The sequence below is a fragment of the Engystomops pustulosus genome, chromosome 1 (genome assembly GCF_040894005.1).
Source record: "Engystomops pustulosus chromosome 1, aEngPut4.maternal, whole genome shotgun sequence".
Taxonomy (NCBI): Eukaryota; Metazoa; Chordata; class Amphibia; order Anura; family Leptodactylidae; genus Engystomops; species Engystomops pustulosus.
In genome coordinates, this window is record NC_092411.1 from 85,107,938 (window position 1) to 85,131,903 (window position 23,966).

Here is a 23,966-nt window from a genome sequence, read left to right on the forward strand (position 1 = left end):
AACTTAGCACATGACTAGCTGAAACTGCTTCCTGTCCATGTGATTAAGAAACTCTGTATATGACAATCTAAATTATAAAAAGTTTTAACTTTGCTTTTCCTATGGTGTCTTTTACTAAGCTTTCCCATTCTGAAATGTCATGAAATGATGCTACCTTTGCTCAGGTCAGTTTAGGGTGAAATCATCTGACAGGTTTCTCCTTACAACAAGATGTAAAGAAATTATGATACATATTAACTTTGTAGGAAATATTGTAAGTAACAGGAAGTGCAGCCATTGTTGTACTTCCAATATAGGTTACTCCCCCTTTTTCTAGTCTGAAGAGTCTACACCAATGTGTTTATATTTAATATTTTTCTTCCAGGTCTCCTTGTGTATTTTGGTTATGGAATCTGGCACAGCAAAGAGAACTTGCGTGGTCCAAAAGGTCATGGAGTCACTGCACGATATGTAGTATTTCCAAACAGCAGCCTAGAAGAAACAGTACAGCAGATCCAACCAAATCTGCAAGATACCATGGGAAGAGCCGAGATAACGGATGAAGAAGTCCACAAGAGATGATGATTTAAGCTACAAGTTAGGAAATGTTTAGGCCTTGGGCACACTGGTGTTACTCGCTCTATTCTTCTCTCTGCCGTCATCCATGCTGGGCTCAATGGATGAGCTTAAAGTGGGGAGGATACAATATTGACTGCTTCTTATTGGCACCAGCTGGTCTCTTATCCTGTAATTAATTATTTATATATAACAAATGGTCCATTAGGGTCAATATTCTATCCCTTCCACCTCCAGGCCCATCTGCTATATTTTAATAAATGGAAATAGTAGATGGGCAGCTGGCATGAGAAGTCTTCTGCTTGTACTTTTTTCCTTCACATGAAGGATTTGCCATTTGCACTGAATTACTGGGAAATCACATGACACAAGTAAGTTCTAGAATATGACAATGGAAAATTAAAGTGCACATCTGATTCTCTCTGATCAGACAGCAATATTCAGTAGTTTGGAGCTAATAGCGGTCAGACAACTCACAAAAAATCAATTTATCATAGGTTTGTAACATCACATATCTGAAAGGCCCCAATACAAATACTAGTAGCAAATGGACTTTTGTACGTTTATATGTAATGTTACTTATCCCAGGATATACAGGGGCACAGGGGCACAGGTCTAGTAAAATATTACTAAAATGATCCAGAACTGCAGAAGTATTTTACATAACCACAATGTTTTATAACAGACCACAGTCTCTTATCAGAAATATGTCCTAGAACTTCCTGTCACTAGCCACCTCCCTAGATGCCCTTTCTTTAAATACGTTATTAAGGCTGCGATGCCTTGAGATATACAGTAATGAAATTGGGCTCTAGTCAATGATATAAATATAAATTAGCCATTCATAAAAACTGGAGGAAATTTATCAGGAGTGTCCGAGGTAAAACTGTTCTAGTTGTCCATGGAAACCAATCAGAGCTCAGTTTTAAATTTATGGTTGCCAGGGGTAAAACAGAACAACCCTAATCTCAGACACTTCTAATAAATCTCCCCCAGTGTTTTTATTACTGGCACATTATTTTATATGGCTCATTTTTTTATATCTCCATTTTCCTTAATTTTTATTTGAGTCTGATTAACATGGCAGGAATGTCAAAATTGGAAATGATCGTTTTCACTGAAAAGTCTGTTACACTTATTCACCATAATATAGCAATTTTAGATTATGTTTTCTTATTGTTGTGTCGTCCCATTCATTATGAATACATTTATGAATAAATTATTAACTGGGTGTTACCATTAACTTAATAAAGGGAGTCTACAACATCAGTAGTAAAGTAAAACCAGCATCATGTGAGGCACTTTATAAGCTTCCTATATATTCTTTTTTTTTGGTTCCAAGCCTTCTGTCATTTTTGAGAAAAATTTTTTTTATATTTATGCAAATGAGTTTCTTGGTGCATAAGGGGTGTGACTGTGTCTGACGATGCATTTATCTCCTTCTTTCTATGACTCCTTTCTGGAGGAGTTATTAGTTATTTTGCAAAGCGGAGCTACTGAGGGGACCTGGGAAGTACTGGAAGAAGAAAGTGGGTTTACCAGCAGACAAAGCCCAATCCCTGGTGCATTGAAAAGCTAATTGCATTAAGATACAAATATGAATTTTCTCTAAAAAGACAGACAGTAGGAAAATAGGAGAGGTCTGTATTGGAAGCTTATAAAGTACCCAATATACAGCTGGTTTTCCTTATTTGTAAGGTAGTAGACTGTTTGTAAAAGAGTGTATACCTACACGGTCTGACACTGACTGACAATGTTAGACTCCTTAAAGGGATATTCCCATCTGTGCATTTACATTTAATTAAATTCATTTTTCATATGTAAACATTTCTTCAATTGGATGTTAATAAAAAAATGCTCCTGTGTGAAGATAATGGGGCAGAAATACTTACCCGGCCCATTCGCGATCCAGCGGCGTGTTCTCAGCGCTGGATTCGGGTCCAGCCGGGATTTATTAAGGTAGTTCCTGCGCCGTCCACCAGGTGGCGCTGCTGCGCTGAAGAGCATCGGAACGCACTGGAATACACCGAGCCGGGCTGAGTGAAGGTAAGTGCAATTTTCGCGACACTTTTTTTTTTTTTTTAAATACGGCGGTTTTTCCGAATCTGTCGGGTTTTCGTTCGGCCAGGCCCCCGATTTCCGTTGCGTGCATGCCGGCGCCGATGCGCTACAATCAGATCGCGTGCGCCAAAATCCCAGGGCAATTCAGGGGAAATCGGCGCAAATCGGAAATATTCGGGTAACACGTCGGGAAAACGCGAATCGGGCCCTTCGTAAATGACCCCCAATTTCTCATAAATGTGGCCTTGTCGTCCCTTAGAAACCAGATAGCTTCCTCGGATACGACCACCTCACACTCTGGCAGTGGTGGCCAGACTTGCGCTATAGAGTCCTGCCGGACCTCCAGGATTCAGCAATCATTACCACAGGACGGCTGGGGGACATGTAGTAACTCCCGGACATTTCTTTGTGCACTCAATCCAGCAGAGGTGGTCATATCCGAGGAAGCCATCTCGTTTCTAAGGGACCAAATGACTACATTTATGAGAAATTATCTTCACACAGGAACATTTTTTTTTAATAACATCTAATTGAAGAAATGTTTATATATGGCAGATTAATGAAACTGAATGTGAGTGCCCAGACGAGAATACCCCTTCAAGGATATACTCCCAACTGATAATATCCTATTGCTCTTTTTTTTTCTAAAATATTTAGTAAGTATAGCAGATGAACATCACATGTTCCAAGATAATCTCTAGAATTGAAATGATATGAAGATAGACACTTCACAAAGGCTGACAGGCCTTCTTAAGGTTAGATAGACAGATCTAACCCAGTTTAACATTTGAGTGACAGGATTGTCATTTCAGGGAGACGTCTTTAAATGATTCTTGTATCCTTGAAAACATAAACTATTGGAGGGAATTTATCATATATCGGGTACATGGTGTTCTAGCATATGACTGACTGAACTTTTATACAGTTCTACACCAGGCCCTGCCCTGAACAGGCACAGGATATAGCTTGGGGCAGGGAAACCCTATATCGCCCACTCTGCCTCCCCAAACTGCCCCCTTAGCACCCCTCTACGCCCACTTGTCGTGGAGGTGCCGTAAGGCAGAAAATAATGGGAATAGCTGGCATTGCATTAGGAATTGCGATTATTTTAGGGATTGTAAACCCCACCAACTAACATATAACTCTTCCTGTGTATGTAGTGTTGGAAATGTACATACAGGCAGTCCCCGGATTACATACAAGATAGGGTCTGTAAGTTTGTTCTTAAGTTGAATTTGTATGTAAATCGGAACTGTATATTTTATCATTGTAATCCCAGCCAGAACTTTTTTGGTCTCTGTGACAATTGGATTTTAAAAATGTTGGGTTGTCATAAGAACCAGAATTAACACTAAAGCTTCATTACAGACACCTGTGATAACTGTTACAGCTGATTATTGTAGCCTAGGACTAAAGTACAATAAATTACCAATATTCAGAGGTCCGTTTGTAACTAGGGGTCGTATGTAAGTCGAGTGTTCTTAAGTAGGGGACTGCCTGTATAGGCTACAATGCTGCCATACTGTTTGCTGTATATTAGCACAAGTTAGTAGACAAAACCAAGAATAAGGTTTCTTCCCACATGTTATGTTGGGATAAATCTGATAAATCAGAAGCATAACGCTTTTTAGACTTTCTTTGCTCCTTGAATTAGTCGGCTTAGATAAATGCCAATGTCCCTTCTCTTACTTTTAGATACCTTTAATCTGTCCCACTGTGGATCTTATGGTAAACCCAATCAAGGTTTCCAGTATCCCTCTCCGGGGTCCCATAGACAACTAGACCAGGAGGAATTGTCATATTTACAGAAGAAATTTCCACATTGTAGAAAGTTTTTTTTTTACCCTAAAACAAGCTAATTTGGGACAGGAATAGGAGAAGGGACTTGAAAACGCCCCCATTAGATAAAAGAACAGGAATTGCTACACTAAACTATATTTTATTGCTGCATGACATATATGATAATACCATGAATATAAAGACTATACAAAGACTGTGCGCTTGTACGCCGGCATATGATAGCCCCGCCGTTGCTCTTGCGCAGCCTGATACATTGCGCAGGCGTTGGGACAGTAACACCCCCACGTATTGGAGAAAATAATCGCACATGCTAGCAATAAGCTAGCATTTGCGATTATTTCAGAGTCCCTGATAAATATTCCCCTGTGATTATATGTTCTTTCCATCAGTAAACAATCCTATATAATGTGTCTGCTAATTTCAGATTTCTGTGTTTGGAACAAGCAGTGTTTAAACCTGTTTAACCAGTTTGGGTAATAAATTGTGCGCTGTAACCATTGTTACGGTCACCGTTTATAGAGCAGTACAAGACTGCTAAACACACTTATATGGAAATAGCCTATTGAACTATCAAGTAGCATGAAGCAGATCAACTTAGGTGTCTGCAAGGAAATTCCAACATCTGTAAATATGATTATTTTTTATAACCGCAATTCACGGGCTCTTTACTTCAAGTTTTTTGGGGGGTGCGGGATGTTAGGGACCTTACCAATATACATCTATTAAATGTTCTGCACCACTTTCTTGACATGTGAAGTGAAGCTCCTGGTTTAGAAATGTATTTTACCTCATTAGCTGCTATTCCTGTCTATAAAATGCCCAGAGATGGACGGTCATGTGATACTGTCTATGACCAAACTCTCTTCCAGGAACTTATGATAGTACTCGTGAATACAATATTAAGCTCCTGAGAGGGAGATTGGTCATGGACAGTTAGGATCAAATGACCCTCCATTTTATGGCAGATTATGAGGTAAAATACATTTGTAAACCAGGGGCTTTACTTAACATATCAAGAAAGCATTGTAGAATTTTAATAGATGTATTTTTGTAAATATCCTGCCCTACACACATTAAAGTAAATCTAACATCAAAATTAAGCATGATAAATCAGGGAAACTAAGATCTCCACAAGTGCTGAGGAAGCAGGGGTGAATGTGAGACAGTGTAACAGCCTGATGATAAAGGGGCGAGGTTAACTCTTCAGGCTAATGAACATAATTTTAAAATTAGAAGGAAGGAGACCATGGTTAACAAATATAAGAAGATTACTACAGTCACAGTGCCAGGATCTATGAGTGTCACTGGTTTATCATGCTTGATTTTCATGGTAGGTTTCCTTTAAGTAAAGTTGCCAACCCCTTTAGGAAAAAAAAAGTTTGTCATTTTACAGCAGTTATACACCTAATAAAAGTGCTGTCACCAGCCAGGTCATTCTAGTAATCTGCCACATGATTGATATTTGCTTTCCAGCTTCATAAGAGGAGGCTATTGTCATTTTGCTATTCAGCTGTCAGTTTATGCACAGTTATCGCAGTAGCCTCAGGCTGTTGTCATTCTTGTTAACCTGTTCCATCAGCCTCCGTTTTATTTTGCTCCCTCTTTATGCCTTATAAACACTGTTAGCTTGACATTTGGTGAAATTTAGTTGGTGTTGAATAATTTTTTTATGAAGTGGTAAAGGTGAAGCCGCAAAGATTCGAGATTCTTTCGTGTTTTTCCCCATATTTTATAGATGGATCAGACCGCATACACCTTTCTATATTTTCTGTTAATTTTAGTTTATTTACATTGTCCTATAGACCATTTAATGGTAAGTTCACATCTAATCTCATACTTCATGCATTACATGAAAATATATATAGGAGAAGCAAATGTAACACACAGATAAACTCAGGTGCACGGCCCAAATCCTAGACAGCAATTCATCAATAAAGATAGAAATGATGGCAGCACTCCAAGAATTCAGTGAAGAAAAATCTGAATGCTTTCATTGCCATGTGTAGTGGCATATATGGTCCTTCTGACACTCTCACCAGCAATAGGTGTCAAGTTAGACGCAGATTGGGAATCTTTGTTCCTATTGATAAAGGAGGCTGCTAAAATCACTATGTGGACAGTTTACTAATATCTTACGTTGTACTCCTTATGTATGTTAGGTGCTGTGAGAACATAAAGAATAATTTCAGGCACTCCACTTTTTTATGTTTTCAAAAAAAGATATATTTATTGTGGCAATACAAATTCAATGTTTTGAATATTAAGCAGTCTTTGTTAAACACATGTGCAGCCAGTCAGGGCCGGCTCCAGGTTTTAGTGGGCCCCTGAGCGACAGAGCCCTAGTGGGCCCCTTTATGGGCCGCCCTCCAGTAGCCACACTGCCCCCCCCATCCCCCTGTGTACACATTCCTCCCCCCTCTGGACACTCTGCCCCCCCTCCAACCCTGTATACACACTTCCCCCAGTAAGTAATGTGCCCCACACAGCCCCCAGTAAGTAATGTGCCCACACACATCCCCCCAGTAAGTAATGTGCCCACACACATCCCCCCAGTAAGTAATGTGCCCACACATCCCCCCAGTAAGTAATGTGCCCACACATCCCCCCCAGTATGTAATTTCCTCCACACAGCCCCCCATGTTCTCCCCCTTCCCTAGACCCTGTCATGCCCCCCCCCCCCTCACCTCACTGATGCAGCTTACTGTGTGTTCACAGCTTTCCCCGGCAGGTCATGTGACCATGACATCATCACAGGTCCTTCAGCCTCCGAGGCTGCAGCTGGGGAAAGCAGTGTGTGCAAATGTTCTCATTACGATCTGTGTCCTGAGGGAAGGAATCTCCCGGGCAGCGGGGCAGATGTCCTGCTGACCTGGGGAGATCCGGGGCACTGGCCAAAAGATCCAGGGCATGAGCCCCGGATCTTTTGACCTAGCGATGCCCCTGGTGACACTGGTACGATTGACCCAGGGGCCTGAGTGGGTCCCTCCAGTAGCCCGGAGCCCCGGCACTTGCCCGGTTTAGCCAGGTGCTGGCACCGGGCCTGCAGCTGGTGAAAAGAGAAGGCAGTATCGCTCAGTTGGGTAGCATAATAGTGCTATGGGCCAACATGTCTAAGGTGCCTTCCAACATCATGGATGTGCCAACCCATAGGACTGTAGACAGTGTCCAAATGTGTTGGGCACATATGTCCATCTTCTAACACCAAGTTTATCGATTTAATCATAACTTTCTGTGAGGAAAAGTAAATACGCCCCCGAATTATTATTTTATGTCAAATACCAGGATTATCTTAAACCGACAAGTCTCTATAATACATATTATACATACATCCATACTAAAAGAGGTTTCCATAGAAAATATTCCATTCTTATGAATTAACTTAACTGTGCTCTGTTAAAGGGGTCACATTTCCAAATCCTGCGTTCTTTATCGTTTTCTAGAAAATGTCCATACACTGCATGCATGGAAGACTGAAAGACATAAATTTTTAAAACACACGCATTCAATTCAGCTTCATATAGGGTAATATAGAGTGATAATCCCTGCCTGTTAATCGTAGCTCTGCACACACAATGTGACAGTACAGGACTTGTGTCCTTCTATTCTAGCCAGCAACAAAACTCTGTACAAGATAAACTTGTAATTTGCGATCATGTGATTTCAGCCCAAAGTTAATGATATGGCCGCTTAATTGTATTAACAGTGCTTATGGCAACTACAAAACAAATCTTGTATTTTTGTATCAATGTATTTTAACATTCTTTGGAAGAAAAGTGCGTTATTCCAAATGTCTTTTCCAATTATTTGAACTGTTGCTGTTTGTTTTGTTGTACAGTGATGTATTTATTTCATAATGAAAGTAGCTAATAAATGGTTAGAGATGGAAAGTCTCCACTTCACTTTGCTTATCTGAGGTTTATTTGGGCACATTTATAGCACATTAATGGAAACATGAGTTTACTATTGGGGAGACTATATTAATAGAGTTTCATAGTGTGAGAGCACTTGCAAATAGGTTACAGATTGCCTCAGAAAAATTTGTTACGGGTCTACTTTATACAAAGTATATAATGAGGTTGCAAAAGAGATATTGTGAAAATTATTAGAAAATATAATGCCCCCTTTACTTTTGGTCATCCACTTAGTCCCCCCCACCTACTCCTGACACACACACACTTATAATGTCATAGCTTTCTGTAATCCTACCTCCTTACATTGCACCCCCCCCCCCCAACTTAAATTGTGGCCCTTCTACTATTTCTCCTTATTCTGGCTTCCCTCCTTTTCCTCACAATGCAGCCCCTTTATTCCTCCTCCCCCATATAATGTGGCCCGTGTCTTCCTCCCTCACCTTACATTGTTGCACCTCTCTTGTGACCCACCACCTCCTTTCCATTTAATTGTGGCTCCAGAAGCTGCACACCCTTCAGGACACCAAAAAAAATCAAAAGTCGGGGACCTCAGGGGGGTCCCACTGGAAATGGGGTTCCTGGCCAGTTGGTCACTCCGTTCCCTTCCCAAGTGCTTTTATTTTTGGACTTTCTGGTCTAGGTTTACACTAATAATCTTATACATTATTAGTAACTATCTGTCCTGATGTGTTACCTTTATTCTGCACAATTTGGGACATTTACTTACACGGCCGCTGGAGATCCCCGAAGGTGGATTGACCGACTCCAATGCCGTGATTCACTAAGATCCTGTGCTTGATATCCTGCTTGTGTGACTTCCCCGCTCAGGTCCGCCAGAGTTAACCATCTTCTTCCTGGCGCATGTAAGCGCATTGGATGCAACACAATTTAAATATTAAATCCTGCGCTCAGTCCGAATTAGTCGGATCGCCCGACAGCCCACCCTCTGATTTCTGTTGCATGAAAGTCGGCGCCGCAGCACCAAAATCCGATCATGTGCGACACAATCCCTTTCTAAAACCCTGTCACAGTGGCTCATATCCCGAAAACCATGAACAGTCTGACGGAAATGCATCCGTGGACCCTTAGTTAATAAGCCCCAATGGGTCAATTCACAATGTAAAAGACGTCCGAATACATTAACCATTCCTTCCTGTAACATATGTCTATTGTGTTACCTAAGCAGATGGCACCATGGTAACAAAATGCATAAGGGGAATACAGTTCCGATGAATCCACAGCAAAACAACATTTCTGGAAATAGGTTAATGACATGTAAAGGTTTCATCTTCTAAGAACATTTGGCTTAAACAGACTGCAGTGTCACTGGAAAGCACAGTCATATGGAGAATACATAAAATAATAGCACAAGAGGCCAATCTACAACAGTGAGAGAACTTATTGTTCAGTGATGGTTTTACACATGTTTTTAGTGTAATTTTTGTTTTGCACAAAATATTGCAAAGGTAAGATGTTAATAATAATTCCTTTATTTAAATAGCGCACACAGATTACACAGCGCTTCACAGAGTTTGTTTTTATTGCTTTTCTATTTTAATCCCCCCCCTCTTCACCATGTAAAAAAAAAAATAATGTGGGGTGAATGAGGTAGAAGAATGTATGGTCTAAACAACCTAGCAGATTTGCGGATCATTTCTTTTGCCAGAAACAGGCTCATAGATTGGCATAGACTTACTGCTCTGGCACAGTGACTGCCGACAGATGTTGCAGATTCATTAAGAGGCTCCTCTTGAATTTGTCACTTCTTACTCTTGTGCTTCCTTCTAAAGACTTCTGATGATTCATATATCTTTCTGTGGATTTCTCAGTTCAAAGGTAGAAAGGTATAAGCTGGTATTCATACAAACTAAAATATGTATTGAAAATGCTAAATGTCTTCAGTAATGACTAGATTAATTTCAACAGGCCAAAATTGTTTAGTTTTGCCGCGATACCCCTCAAGGATGTAAATCTATGTGGCGAAACATTTCGGGGTGGCTGTAATGTGCTTTAGTTTTTAATAGCAGCATTTGGATGTTGTGTCACAAAATACATAGACTACTCTTATAAAGACTTTGGATAAATCGGTAGGTAGGATAGTGAATTAAAGGGAATCGGTCACCAACACACTATTTTACACTAATAATGTGCCAAAAGCCCATAACATGACAGATGCATATGTGCTTTTGTCATGTTTGTGGGATGTGTACATCAGCTGATATCGTCACTATACCACCCTACCTGGATCACTGCCAAGGTCCCCCCAAAGTCCCGGGACTGGGATTCAAATTCAAACCGTTGTCTGCTCCTCATCCTTCAGCGGTGCCCATACACTAACCCCCCCACCCCCTCCATGTGACATCACAGACGGCGGCCTCTAGGAACCATGGGAGGGACACCTGATTCCTGGCTGCCACTCCTCTGTGACGTCAGCTCACCATTGTAAGCATTGCCAGCGCTTGCAAGCAGAGCTGTATCTGTCCGGCTCTCACTACTCTAGTCAGAGAGATACAGGTCTCCCCGTAAGTGTCATAGATGGCTGTATGAATGAGCCCATAGTGTTTCCATGAATAAAAGTTATTTTTTAATATTGAAAAATGGGTTCAATATGCCTGTTGGCAAATTTTGGCCTGTTGATTTTCAAAGTAGTAACAATGTAGTAGACATACTGTATGTTCCAGCCCAGGGTCAATTTTTTAATATTATCAATTATAAACATTATGGGGGGAATTAATTGTATGATAAAAGCCACACACCTCTGCCCCCCGTGTCCCGGTGGATGCATCAAGAGACCTAGGCCTCTTGATTTATGCATCGGTTGGCTGCGCTGCCAGGCACCACTATGCAAAGTTTCAGTTCTACACCTGCCTAACCAAGTTAAGAATTAACTTCTTCAAGAAGTTAAGCAACACTAGTTCTTTGCTGAAACAGATTTATACTTATGATGATGAATCTGTCGCAGTCACTTTCTCCTTTTAGACCTATTTAAGCTGGTCTAAACTATGCACCATGATGTGGGGCACCCTCCTTTTTTTTTGGCGCTCAAACTATTTCCCACTCGACCACACTCTGGAGACCATGCCCTTTCTTCAGGCCTAGCCCTCTTTGTCAGAAGAGTCAGAAAATGGCCAAAAGTTATCTAAAACCTTTGATAAATGTGTCGGGAGACATTTCAGGCTGTTTTTTTTTAGGTGATTAAACTGTCTTTTGAACATTTACCAGCAAACCAGGGACACTTCACTTATTCATAAGTCCAGGCATTGTGACAAGAGCATGTAAATAGCATGTTTATCATGCTTGACCTCGATGTTAGATTTCCTTTAAAAAGGGGGATTCCTGAAATTCTATGCAAAATTATTGAGCTAGAAAAAAAAACACATTGGGGCACATTTTCTAAGGCCCTTGCACCAGTTTTCAAGGGCAGACAGAAGTGTGTCACACTCCCTATGTTAAAGGTGCGCCACAAAAAAGTCAGTAAGCTCTGTCGGGCCAATGCAGGGAGTGCCATGATTTCTGGCACCAGTTCTTCATGAATCTGGCACACCCTGCACTATATACACAGGCAAACAGTTTGCACTTGCAACACCCTCGCCGATGCAAGGCAGAGGAGTGGTTGCGAATACGTCCCACCATGTAGCTTGCAGCCTGTGTAGGGTCTAGTCAGCCCCACAGAATGTCACTACATAACACTACATAGTCCTTATAGGACACAGGGGAACATTGCAGTGGTAGATCCTGCCTGGCAAGGCAGGAGTTAACTGTTTTATGTGATGTAAGATGTGTCATCCAATCACATGTATTACACTCGCTGAGATGTAATTGGAGGAGCAGCCACCACCTGACCGGGGGAGTTACAAGACCCTGTCAGGAAACTTCCAGAAGAGAGCAGTCTCTCTCAGGAGCGAGAAGAGACCAGTTCTAGCCAGACCTAGGAGTCTGCAGAAGCAGACTGGAGTAACTCCAGTCTAAACTCTATACAGCTAGCATACCAGACCAGAGCAGGAAGAGCCTAGCCCCTGCCTGAAGAGTGGAGCTAATAGATAAGAGTTAGTGAGGAAAGGGGTATCATCCTACCTTCAAGGATGATACCTGAAGCACTCCAGGATAAAGCTGAAGCATCCTATTAGGACACAGCTACCTCCCAGCCTGCCCTCTGCATCCAGGCTGGCGCTCTACATCCTGTGGCTTCCTCCAAATGCATCTCAGCACTCCACTACTCTGTTAAAGGCACGCTGCTGCGGTTCCTGTCGGTTCCAATAAAGAACTGTAAGTTGTTTTTGTTCAACCTCTACCTCTGTCTGGTCCCTGCTACTACGGCTGTCATCATCACGGGCACCCTGTCCACTACACAGAGACCCATACTCTAGACACCAAAGGGTTGCCCCAGGGACATCCGCTATAGCAGCCTCTCCCTCATCATTTCTTGCCAACACCACCTGCTGGAGACCTGCCAGGCTGTAGGACAGCCCTCCGGTTCCCCCATACCAAGCACCGTGACACTAGTGTGCCTAGGCCGCAACCGCCAGCCACTCAGGTACTGCGGGCCCCGGCTGACTCCAGGCCCCGAGAAAAGGCTAGGCCCCGGTGGGGGATGTTGCAAGTGGCATCACGAACAGGATCTATACTTCTGTGCCTTATTCTGGCACTAAAGACTATCCTTTATTGAAAAGACTGTGCTGCCTAACCCTGCTGCCATTAGGGTTCAGGCCCCAAGTGATTGTGTGTTTCTGCATTGAACTGTATTACTGCTGCCACGTGCTGTCGAGCGTCGCTCCAGCCTTCAAGAGGTTAACCCCTGCAAAGAACTTTGTCAGCTCTGCTACATCCGACGCTGCTGCGTCTGAAGCATTTTACCTCACGAAACTGTGGCGCAGCAAGTAATTCCAGCCCGCCAAAACCTTCACTGGCGGGAAACCCAGATGACACACCAAGCTCCACCCATGCGCGAAGGGCGCGAACCCCGCCTCCTGTGGCGCAGGAAAAAATAGAGCCCGCCACAGCTCTTGGCGGGAAGGACTTGGACTCCTCCCTCTGGCACGAAGCGGACTTCCTGCCCCGCCTCAACGAAACGCCAGAACTCGTGTGGATCTTGGACAGTGAGGTCAGCACCATGTGGCGTCCTCGGCCATTCCCTTCCGTGGAGCAACCCGAGTTCTTGGAGGTTCTGGAGACCATGGTTGTGGTCTCTGCTCAGCCGGTCCGGAGGCCCTTCGCTGGGCACCGGCTGCATCGTGGACTGACCCGAGCCTTCGTCACAAGGCGACGGTGACGGAGCGCCAAGTACCACCCGGGCGGTTCCTAGTGCCTCTCCCGGCTACCATGCTAGTACCGCGGACCCACGTGGAGTCGCCACGTGGGGAGGCCCCGACTCCTGTCGAGCCAGCGACTGGACCTACTGCTGCCGTGCCACCTGCACCGAGGCCTACTGCTCCTGCCGACCAGCCTGCCAGCCCCGCTGTGGTGGTTCCTGATCCTCCGGCTGCTCCTGCTCCAGTTCCGGCACCTGCCCGACAAGCTGTGAGACCCGAGCCTACACCGGAGCGACCTACCCCAGCACCGGCACCTCCGCAGCCTCGAGGTCGAGGTGAGGCCCTCCGCCGGCAACTCCGAGACGCTGTCTCGGAACAGCGACGCCGGGAGAAGGAGGCCCGGCGCTACATGGCCGGCCGGTCTACAGCGGGAGCCTGAGTGAAGCAGAACCGCACCACCGGCATGGTCCGGTACTTCGACCGGCAGCGTGGCTATGGCTTTGCCACTCAGGACTATACCAGACGGGAGGTATTTATTCCCCGCCGGTCCGTCAAAAGGCCTGATTTGCCGGAGAGACTTCACAATCTGAGACCGGGGGAGTGCATCGAATTTTCCCTGCAGGAGGGACCTCCGGGGCCGTGGGCAGCTGGCGTGATCCGGATCCTAGACTCTGATGAGGACCGCTACCCATCGTGTGATGAGCTGTACGAGGACGACGAGTGGCCGGAGTCTCCAAACACCTCTTCTTCCTCGGCTGCGAGTCCCCGGGCGGTGACCCACGTGAATGCTCCATCCACGGTGATCGTGAGTACAGGCCCCATTGCTATTCATGGGCCGGGCATGATCCAGGGCGCCACCCCCACCGTCTCCCCTGCCGAGAGCTTTGCCAGATCCCGCAGTTCTTCCGTGGCAGAGGATATCCCGGTTGGTCAGTCTTGTCCGGAGGCTCCAACCAGACCCTCATCTCCACCTGCCGGTTACCAGTGGGGTGACGACCCGGCCCCAGAAGAATTCGGAGCTGGAGGGAGCCGCGGCGCTGCCGCAGGTTCCTATTTACTTATTTCTGGACCCCTCCGTGGTCCCTGGCTCTGTTGAGCCCCCGGCTGGAACAGCCGACACCCCGGGCGACAGCGCCCCTCCACCTGAATGTCAGGAGGATGCTGCTGAGCCTGCAGTTCCTGCAACTGCCACCAGGTGTCCCCAGCCGGCTTCTACCACCGCTGAGGATGCACAGGATTCCCTACTGACTTTGGATCCTGTCCCTGCTGAACCCAGTGAGGATGCATCTGATTAACCCCTGATGGGCTGTAGCCCTCTTCAGGTACTGTGCCTAATGTAAATATTTATTTCTGCCTATCCCTAAATAGCCAGAAACTGTCCTGAGACTCTCACCCTTATTTATCTCAGTCAAGAGACATCTCTTGCGCTGCCCATTGTCATGTGCTATGATAGCACCCCTTCCTCTGCCACAGCAGGGATTCCTTCAAAGGACTCTGTCCCTCTACACATAGAGGAGACCCTTTGCATCTTTTATTGCACTTTTCCCCACATCAAGGGCTGTACCCAGAATATAGACTTTGGTATTAAAGACCTTCTGTGAGACTTTTGCCAACTCCAAGGAAAAGTTGCTATTGCTATTGACTTCTTATATTGCACTTAATGCCTTCCTTTTAGGTATGGACATTATGCTTGCACTTTTATGCCTTTTCCTTTTCAGGTAAAGAGACATTTTATTCTGCTACCCTGAGTAGCCTACCTCTGTGTACCCATTGGGCTCCTAAGCCAATGTGAGTTTACAAAATGTTTGCACACTGTCAATTATGCCAGTAGTTTGCACTAACCTTTGATAGGCTTTTCAGGTTGTAGTGTGGCTGTGTCGGACTGTCTCTATGTAAAACCCTGACCGCTACCTTATCCCTCAAACCGAGGTTTGCACGTGGGGTTAGTCCGTAAACTGCGGGTCCTTCGGGGACCGGGGGTGTTACAGAGATAGCACCTGGATGCCACTCATACAAGGGTAAGAATGTCAGTCGGCAGGTACTTGTACATTGTACAATGTCTTATTGTGTCACATATGCCAATGTAATGCATATACACACTATATACACTCACCGGCCACTTTATTAGGTACACCTGTACAACTGCTCGTTAACACTTAATTTCTAATCAGCCAATCACATGGCGGCAACTCAGTGCATTTAGGCATGTAGACATGGTCAAGACAATCGCCTGCAGTTCAAACCGAGCATCAGTATGGGGAAGAAAGGTGATTTGAGTGCCTTTGAACGTGGCATGGTTGTTGGTGCCAGAAGGGCTGGTCTGAGTGTTTCAGAAACTGCTGATCTACTGGGATTTTCATGCACAACCATCTCTAGGGTTTACAGAGAATGGTCCAAAAAAGAAAAAACATCCAGTGAGCGGCAGTTCTGTGGGCGGAAATGCCTTGTTCATGCCAGATGTCAGAGGAGAATGGGCAGACTGGTTCGAGCTGATAGAAAGGCAACAGTGACTCAAATCGCCACCCGTTACAACCAAGGTAGGCAGAAGAGCATCTCTGAACGCACAGTACATCGAACTTTGAGGCAGATGGGCTACAGTAGCAGAAGACCACACCAGGTACCACTCCTTTCAGCTAAGAACAGGAAACTGAGGCTACAATTTGCACAAGCTCATCGAAATTGGACAGTAGAAGATAGGAAAAACATTGCCTGGTCTGATGAGTCTCGATTTCTGCTGCGACATTCGGATGGTAGGGTCAGAATTTGGCGTCAACAACATGAAAGCATGGATCCATCCTGCCTTGTATCAACGGTTCAGGCTGGTGGTGGTGGTGTCATGGTGTGGGGAATATTTTCTTGGCACTCTTTGGGCCCCTTGGTACCAATTGAGCATCGTTACAACGCCACAGCCTACCTAAATATTGTTGCTGACCATGTCCATCCCTTTATGACCACAATGTACCCAACATCTGATGGCTACTTTCAGCAGGATAATGCGCCATGTCATAAAGCTGGAATCATCTCAGACTGGTCTCTTGAACATGACAATGAGTTCACTGTACTCAAATGGCCTCCACAGTCACCAGATCTCAATCCAATAGAGCATCTTTGGGATGTGGTGGAACAGGAGATTCGCATCATGGATGTGCAGCCGACAAATCTGCAGCAACTGTGTGATGCCATCATGTCAATATGGACCAAAATCTCTGAGGAATGCTTCCAGCACCTTGTTGAATCTATGCCACGAAGAATTGAGGCAGTTCTGAAGGCAAAAGGGGGTCCAACCCGTTACTAGCATGGTGTACCTAATAAAGTGGCCGGTGAGTGTATTTGTCGCTAGGGAAGAAGTGTTTATATAACAAATATACAGGCCCTGGTGCAAGGAGTGGATTACAGTACATGACACCACACCTTTCCTACTGTACAGTTTGGTTTAATGGCGTTAGCGACCAACTGTCATACTTCGCATTTACATGTCCTTGTCTTAGTCCGACACCAACCCAGGTGCCTGTCTCCAGGACCATGGGCGGTTTGTCCCTACAGATCCTGTAGCCTGCACTTCACAAAAGTGCCCTTATCTACCTCTGCGCCCCAATCCGTCTGTAGTCGAGCCGAGGGCGGCTCTTTCAATTGCCCCGGGGGTATGCAACACCCTCGCCGATGCAAGGCAGAGGAGTGGTTGCGAATACGTCCCACCATGTAGCTTGCAGCCTGTGTAGGGTCTAGTCAGCCCCACAGAATGTCACTACATAACACTACATAGTCCTTATAGGACACAGGGGAACATTGCAATGGTAGATCCTGCCTGGCAAGGCAGGAGTTAACTGTTTTATGTGATGTAAGATGTGTCATCCAATCACATGTATTACACTCTATTTTCTGTAAGCTGAGATGTAATTGGAGGAGCAGCCACCACCTGACCGGGGGAGTTACAAGACCCTGTCAGGAAACTTCCAGAAGAGAGCAGTCTCTCTCAGGAGAGAGAAGAGACCAGTTCTAGCCAGACCTAGGAGTCTGCAGAAGCAGACTGGAGTAACTCCAGTCTAAACTCTATACAGCTAGCATACCAGACCAGAGCAGGAAGAGCCTAGCCCCTGCCTGAAGAGTGGAGCTAATAGATAAGAGTTAGTGAGGAAAGGGGTATCATCCTACCTTCAAGGATGATACCTGAAGCACTCCAGGATAAAGCTGAAGCATCCTATTAGGACACAGCTACCTCCCAGCCTGCCCTCTGCATCCAGGCTGGCGCTCTACATCCTGTGGCTTCCTCCAAATGCATCTCAGCACTCCACTACTCTGTTAAAGGCACGCTGCTGCGGTTCCTGTCGGTTCCAATAAAGAACTGTAAGTTGTTTTTGTTCAACCTCTGCCTCTGTCTGGTCCCTGCTACTACGGCTGTCATCATCACGGGCACCCTGTCCACTACACAGAGACCCATACTCTAGACACCAAAGGGTTGCCCCAGGGAGATCCGCTATAGCAGCCTCTCCCTCATCATTTCTTGCCAACACCACCTGCTGGAGACCTGCCAGGCTGTAGGACAGCCCTCCGGTTCCCCCATACCAAGCACCGTGACACTAGCGTGCCTAGGCCGCAACCGCCAGCCACTCAGGTACTGCGGGCCCCGGCTGACTCCAGGCCCCGAGAAAAGGCTAGGCCCCGGTGGGGGATGTTGTACACTACTCTTAGTAAATGTTCCCCATTGTGCTATAAATTCAAGCCTTTCCAGTTGGTGGTGGATTTGTAAGTTAACATGTATTCAAAACATAATAAACATAATCTGCACATCTATAGAGATCCTTTAAAAATGTAAATACAGAAACACCCTATTGTTTCTAAGATTGCTGGGGGCCCTTGACATGGTTAGTGAAGTCACAACTAATACAATCCTATGAATGGAAAATCTGGAAATATCAGACATTTAAAACAAAATCTTAAATCCTCTACATTGTTGTTTTTCTAGAAAATACTGTTAAAGGATGTATTAGTGACTGGGATGAACTTCAGTGCACACAAACTCAATTTTCCATCCATGAATCATCTTCCTAGTACAGGTGTTGGCATGGAAACATACTGGGAGGTTAAGTCCCGGAAGGTCGCTTCATTCTGTGTGATCAATGGTAATAAAAGCTGCTCATGTCTAACACTGTAAACCAGTAGAAGCACATGTTCTGAAGATTTGATGTCTATCTCACAATCCCAACATGATACATATGGTCTGATAGGACACTGGCTTTGGTAAATTCCGCTTGCAATGTAGCTAATTAAGATAAATCTTAACCCCTTAAGGAGCAGGCCTTTTTCTATTTAATTTCTTTAATTTAATTTCTAATTTAACCCCTGATTTGACTTATAATAATAATTCTTTATTTATATAGAGCACACAGACTATGCAGCGCTGCACAAAGCATGTCAAATTGGTCCCTGTCCCCATGGGGCTCACAATCTAATCAACCAAACAGTATGTTTTAGAGTGTGGGAGGAGACTGGAGGACTACCACACAAACACGGAGAGAACATACAAACTCTTTTGCAGATGTTGACCTGGGTGAGATTCGAAACCAGGACCCCAGCGCTGCAAGGCAGAAGTGCTACCCACTCAGCCACCATGTACCAACTGACCATTGGAACCTCTCAGACTTATGTGCCACCACACACAGGGTGTCTGCTCTATAATACAGCATACACCCTCTGTACCCATAAGCCCTTTAAAGAACACTTGTCACCCGTCCTCACATGTCTGTTAAGCTAATAATAAGGAAATAACAATTCTGGAGCATCTTTGCTTATAACCGCATTGTGCAGTTCCCTAGTTTTTCTTGAAATTTTCTATCATTGGAAAATGATTTATAACTTGAAAACTAGATGTCATCAATAGCCTTGCCCCAGATGGATGATGTCAATTTGTTAATAGATTCTACAAGGAATCTCATAGGAATGAACAATATAAAGTTACAAAAACTTACTACCCTATTATTGTTTTTTTATGGAGATTTTTAATTTTATACTAAAGTTACTAATGTTAAGGTCCAGTTTAACACAGCAATATAATGATCCACCATGTTATGTAGAAACGTCACATAAACAGTTAATGTAGTCACTCAAATTCTTATCATAAAATATCTTAACTTTATTACATCTGAACAGTAACTGCTGGTCACATAACAACAGCTTAGCGAGAAACAGGACATAGTTTACATTTCTTTATGGTTCTGCTTAAAGGGGCTATAACATAAAGGAATTTTAAGACATGTATCTTCTCCAGCTTTTCTAGAAAGCCCAGGGGAACAGCGAAGGGAGAATAAAAAAATGTGCTACATCTCTGAGGCACAGTGTTTCAGTCCATTGGTTGACACTCCAGACTCTCAGTGACCATAGCGGCCACAGAAGTGAGGATGCAGACACCACAGATTAATCAACCCTCTCCAGTTTGGCCGTAGCGGACACAAGGCTTCTAACACTTTTGCCCAGCTGGCAGTGTCAACAGATGGACCTTACAACCCGGCAACTAAAGGGAGCAGGCTAAGCAACTTTAATTCTTTTTCCTCTCCAGTCCTTCAAGCCTTCCAGCTGAAATAGTTGGATATCCACTTCTTGCACAAACATAGTCTTGGTATGGAGATTTTTTGGATATTCAATGAGAGTATTAGGCCACCAATTTAGGTTATAACAACATACATCAATAGAAACCTAAACATTTAAAGAAAAGTAACAAGTATCAACATAAAAACTGCTCCAATGAGGACTTTAATAGGAAAGGGTCTTGTAAAACAAACTGTAGAGGAAACAAAAAAAAAGAGTAACTATTGGATAATAATCCAGAACATAGTATCATAGTGGATAAGACTGGAAAAGGATACAGGTCCATAAAATCCAATCAATGAGATTGACAAAAATGTTTTCTTCCCATGACACGTAATATTTCTGTTCCCAAGAAAGGCATCCAGGCCCATCATGGGCTCAAATTAACTGAAGCAAATAACTGACCTTTCAGAGGAGTGAACTGGCCCTATATATCAGATAATGTATAATATATACCTGATATCAATCACACCACTCTTGTCTTTGTCCAAGACATTGATCAGTTGCTCAATTTCTTCTTTAGACATTGGAATCCCAGAGTTCTGTAACAGAAAAGGAAACTGTTTTTGAGATAATATAAAACATAGGACCCTGGAAGCTACTACAATATCTAAACCTTTCCTACAAGTTTAGACAAAACCAAATCCTATGGCACAATGTCCCTTTAATTTACAGTATGGATGATATTTTGATAGTAGTTTGCACCAGCAGCCTTGCAGAAGGCCATTACCCACAGTCTATGGGTGATGACAATACCAACACAAAGTATAGTTTTAAAGGACCTGTCACACTGATTGGGAACCTAAACCAACTACAGGTCCATATAGTTCAAATTGGCCTTTAAAAAAAATTATAATTACCTAGATACGAGTCTGATGTGGCACATCGGACTTGCATCTACAGCTGTGTCCACTGCAGGCCTTTTCGCATGATATTGTGTGAAGCCGTGATTAGTCCCCAACTCCAATGCACATGCGCAGTGAAGCCAGGGTGTATCACTCCGGATTCACTTGCAGCAGAGCACCGGTGCATGGAGCTTGGGAGGAAAGGTAAGTATAAACATTTTTTTTGTAAGGTTCAGCAAGATTTTCCCTACTGAAGGAAGATGTCACTGTTTTTTATATCTCTTTAAGATAACTTGTCTGGGCGATTTGGGGCACTAAACCACCCACAGATCCATATGGACCGGTGGTTTAGTGCCCTGAATCGCCCAGACAAGTTATCTTAAAGAGATATAAAAAACAGTGACATCTTCGTTCAGTAGGGAAAATCTTGATTGTAGTACCAATTCATATGTATCCCAAGAATAAGGGTATACTCAAACATGTCAGATTTGTAAAAGAACTTTCTGAAACTTGCCTGTCTGTGTGACTGTGCCATGCAGAAAAACATGTGCTTGTCACAGCAAGAATGATACAACACAATTTTAGTGGCAACAATTTCTGCAACACTTCCAATGTGTCTGAACAAACTTCTTTGTGCTTCTTCATATTATAAACAAGTAAATGAGGGGAAGATCACATAAGTGATCCACTAAAAGGGGCAATGGTGTAAGAACACCCTAGTGGTCTATACTGCACCACAGTGTTACAGAATTGGCATTTCATCCTTTCACTTGCTAGACCTGCTTTATGCAAAATGTATGAGCTGCTTCTATTATCATTTGTGATCCTTTCAATTTTTCTTGCCTCGGGACACTGAACAGGAAACTTACCATTAAGTTGTGTTCAAAGTCTTCATGAGACACCAAACCGTTCTTCTTCTCATCCATTTTTCCAAACAATTCAGATGCCTGCAGGTTATTTTTCTTTATATATTCTTTTATATTGTTCATTGGGTCCACCTACAGAAAAAAAGCAAGTCTCAAATGTGTACAGCTTCAGAATGAACATATGACCAATCATCGGGACGCATTTCCTATATACTCATAATTCTTATGGCCCGGTTCACTCCTATGTCTAAACCTCAGTACCTAAAACAATGAAAGAATGACGGTTCAAGGCATCAGTTACAAAATCCCACTGACATCAATGTAAATTTCCTGTCACCCGTGTTTCCTGTCACCCCTGTTCAGTTCGGCAGTCATCTGTTATGTATGCGTCTTTTAGACAGAAAAAATTTATAGTGGCTTCAGTACTTTTTTCTGCTTTGAAATAACACATGTACACTCACCGGCCACTTTATTAGGTACACCATGCTAGTAACGGGTTGGACCCCCTTTTGCCTTCAGAACTGCCTCAATTCTTTATGGCATAGATTCAACAAGGTGCTGGAAGCATTCCTCAGAGATTTGGTCCATATTGACATGATGGCATCACACAGTTGCCGCAGATTTGTCGGCTGCACATCCATGATGCGAATCTCCCATTCCACCACATCCCAAAGATGCTCTATTGGATTGAGATCTGGTGACTGTGGAGGCCATTTGAGTACAGTGAATGTACTTGAGTCATGTTCAAGAAAACAGTCTGAGATGATTCCAGCTTTATGACATGGCGCATTATCCTGCTGAAAGTAGCCATCAGATGTTGGGTACATTGTGGTCATAAAGGGATGGACATGGTCAGCAACAATACTCAGGTAGGCTGTGGCATTGCAACGATGCTCAATTGGTACCAAGGGGCCCAAAGAGTGCCAAGAAAATATTCCCCACACCATGACACCACCACCACCAGCCTGAACCGTTGATACAAGGCAGGTTGGATCCATGCTTTCATGTTGTTGACGCCAAATTCTGACCCTACCATCCGAATGTCGCAGCAGAAATCGAGACTCATCAGACCAGGCAACGTTTTTCCTATCTTCTACTGTCCAATTTCGATGAGCTTGTGCAGATTGTAGCCTCAGTTTCCTGTTCTTAGCTGAAAGGAGTGGCACCCGATGTGGTCTTCTGCTGCTGTAGCCCATCTGCCTTAAAGTTCGACATACTGTGCGTTCAGAGATGCTCTTCTGCCTACCTTGGTTGTAACGGGTGGCGATTTGAGTCACTGTTGCCTTTCTATCAGCTCAAACCAGTCTGCCTATTCTCCTCTGACCTCTGGCATCAACAAGGCATTTCCGCCCACAGAACTGCCGCTCACTGGATGTTTTTTCTTTTTCGGACCATTCTCTGTAAACCCTAGAGATGGTTGTGCGTGAAAATCCCAGTAGATCAGCAGTTTCTGAAATACTCAGACCAGCCCTTCTGGCACCAACAACCATGCCACGTTCAAAGGCACTCAAATCACCTTTCTTCCCCATACTGATGCTCGGTTTGAACTGCAGGAGATTGTCTTGACCATGTCTACATGCCTAAATGCACTGAGTTGCCGCCATGTGATTGGCTGATTAGAAATTAAGTGTTAACGAGCAGTAGGACAGGTGTACCTAATAAAGTGGCCGGTGAGTGTATATTGAATGTTATTAACAATCAGTTATTATATCTGTATTTTTAAAGAGATAGATACAGATAAACATAAATTGTTAGTATAATATATATATATATATATATATATATATATATGTGTGTGTGTGTGTGTGTGTGTATAAATACATGATAGATAGATTGTAGATTTTCACTGAAACCTGGAAATGCTGCCTGTTTTTCCTATTTTTATAAAGGAGGTTTATGCCTAAAAACCCCTGGACTTGCACCCAGACTCATTGGTTACACATTGTTGCCTTGGACTTTCACAGTGCTAGATAGATAGATTAGTATGCAATCCTAAAAATAATAACAGGGCACTGCTGTATAATGCAATTGTCCTTATATATCAATTACAACATATCCAAGGAATTGATATTTAAAGGAAATCTACCATTTGATTTG

At 43.8% G+C, this 23,966-nt stretch overlaps 2 protein-coding genes across 3 annotated transcripts in view; one reads left to right on the plus strand and one right to left on the minus strand.

Moving 5' to 3' along the window:
- SLC7A4 (solute carrier family 7 member 4) overlaps positions 1-8,315 on the plus strand; it is a 29,827-nt gene extending 21,512 nt beyond the window's left edge. The window contains exon 5 of the mRNA XM_072146565.1: positions 365-8,315. Coding sequence (XP_072002666.1) covers positions 365-561 — 197 coding nt within the window. The 3' untranslated portion in view covers positions 562-8,315. The remainder of the gene's footprint in view (positions 1-364) is intronic.
- Positions 8,316-19,682: 11,367 nt separating this feature from the next.
- Positions 19,683-23,966, minus strand: part of LRRC74B (leucine rich repeat containing 74B) — a 29,509-nt gene continuing 25,225 nt past the window's right edge. For both annotated transcript variants that reach the window (XM_072146586.1, XM_072146577.1), the window contains 3 exons: positions 21,873-22,001; positions 20,615-20,700; positions 19,683-20,351 (listed from right to left, as the gene is read on the minus strand). In XM_072146586.1, coding sequence (XP_072002687.1) covers positions 20,324-20,351; positions 20,615-20,700; positions 21,873-22,001 — 243 coding nt within the window. In that variant the 3' untranslated portion in view covers positions 19,683-20,323. The remainder of the gene's footprint in view (positions 20,352-20,614; positions 20,701-21,872; positions 22,002-23,966) is intronic.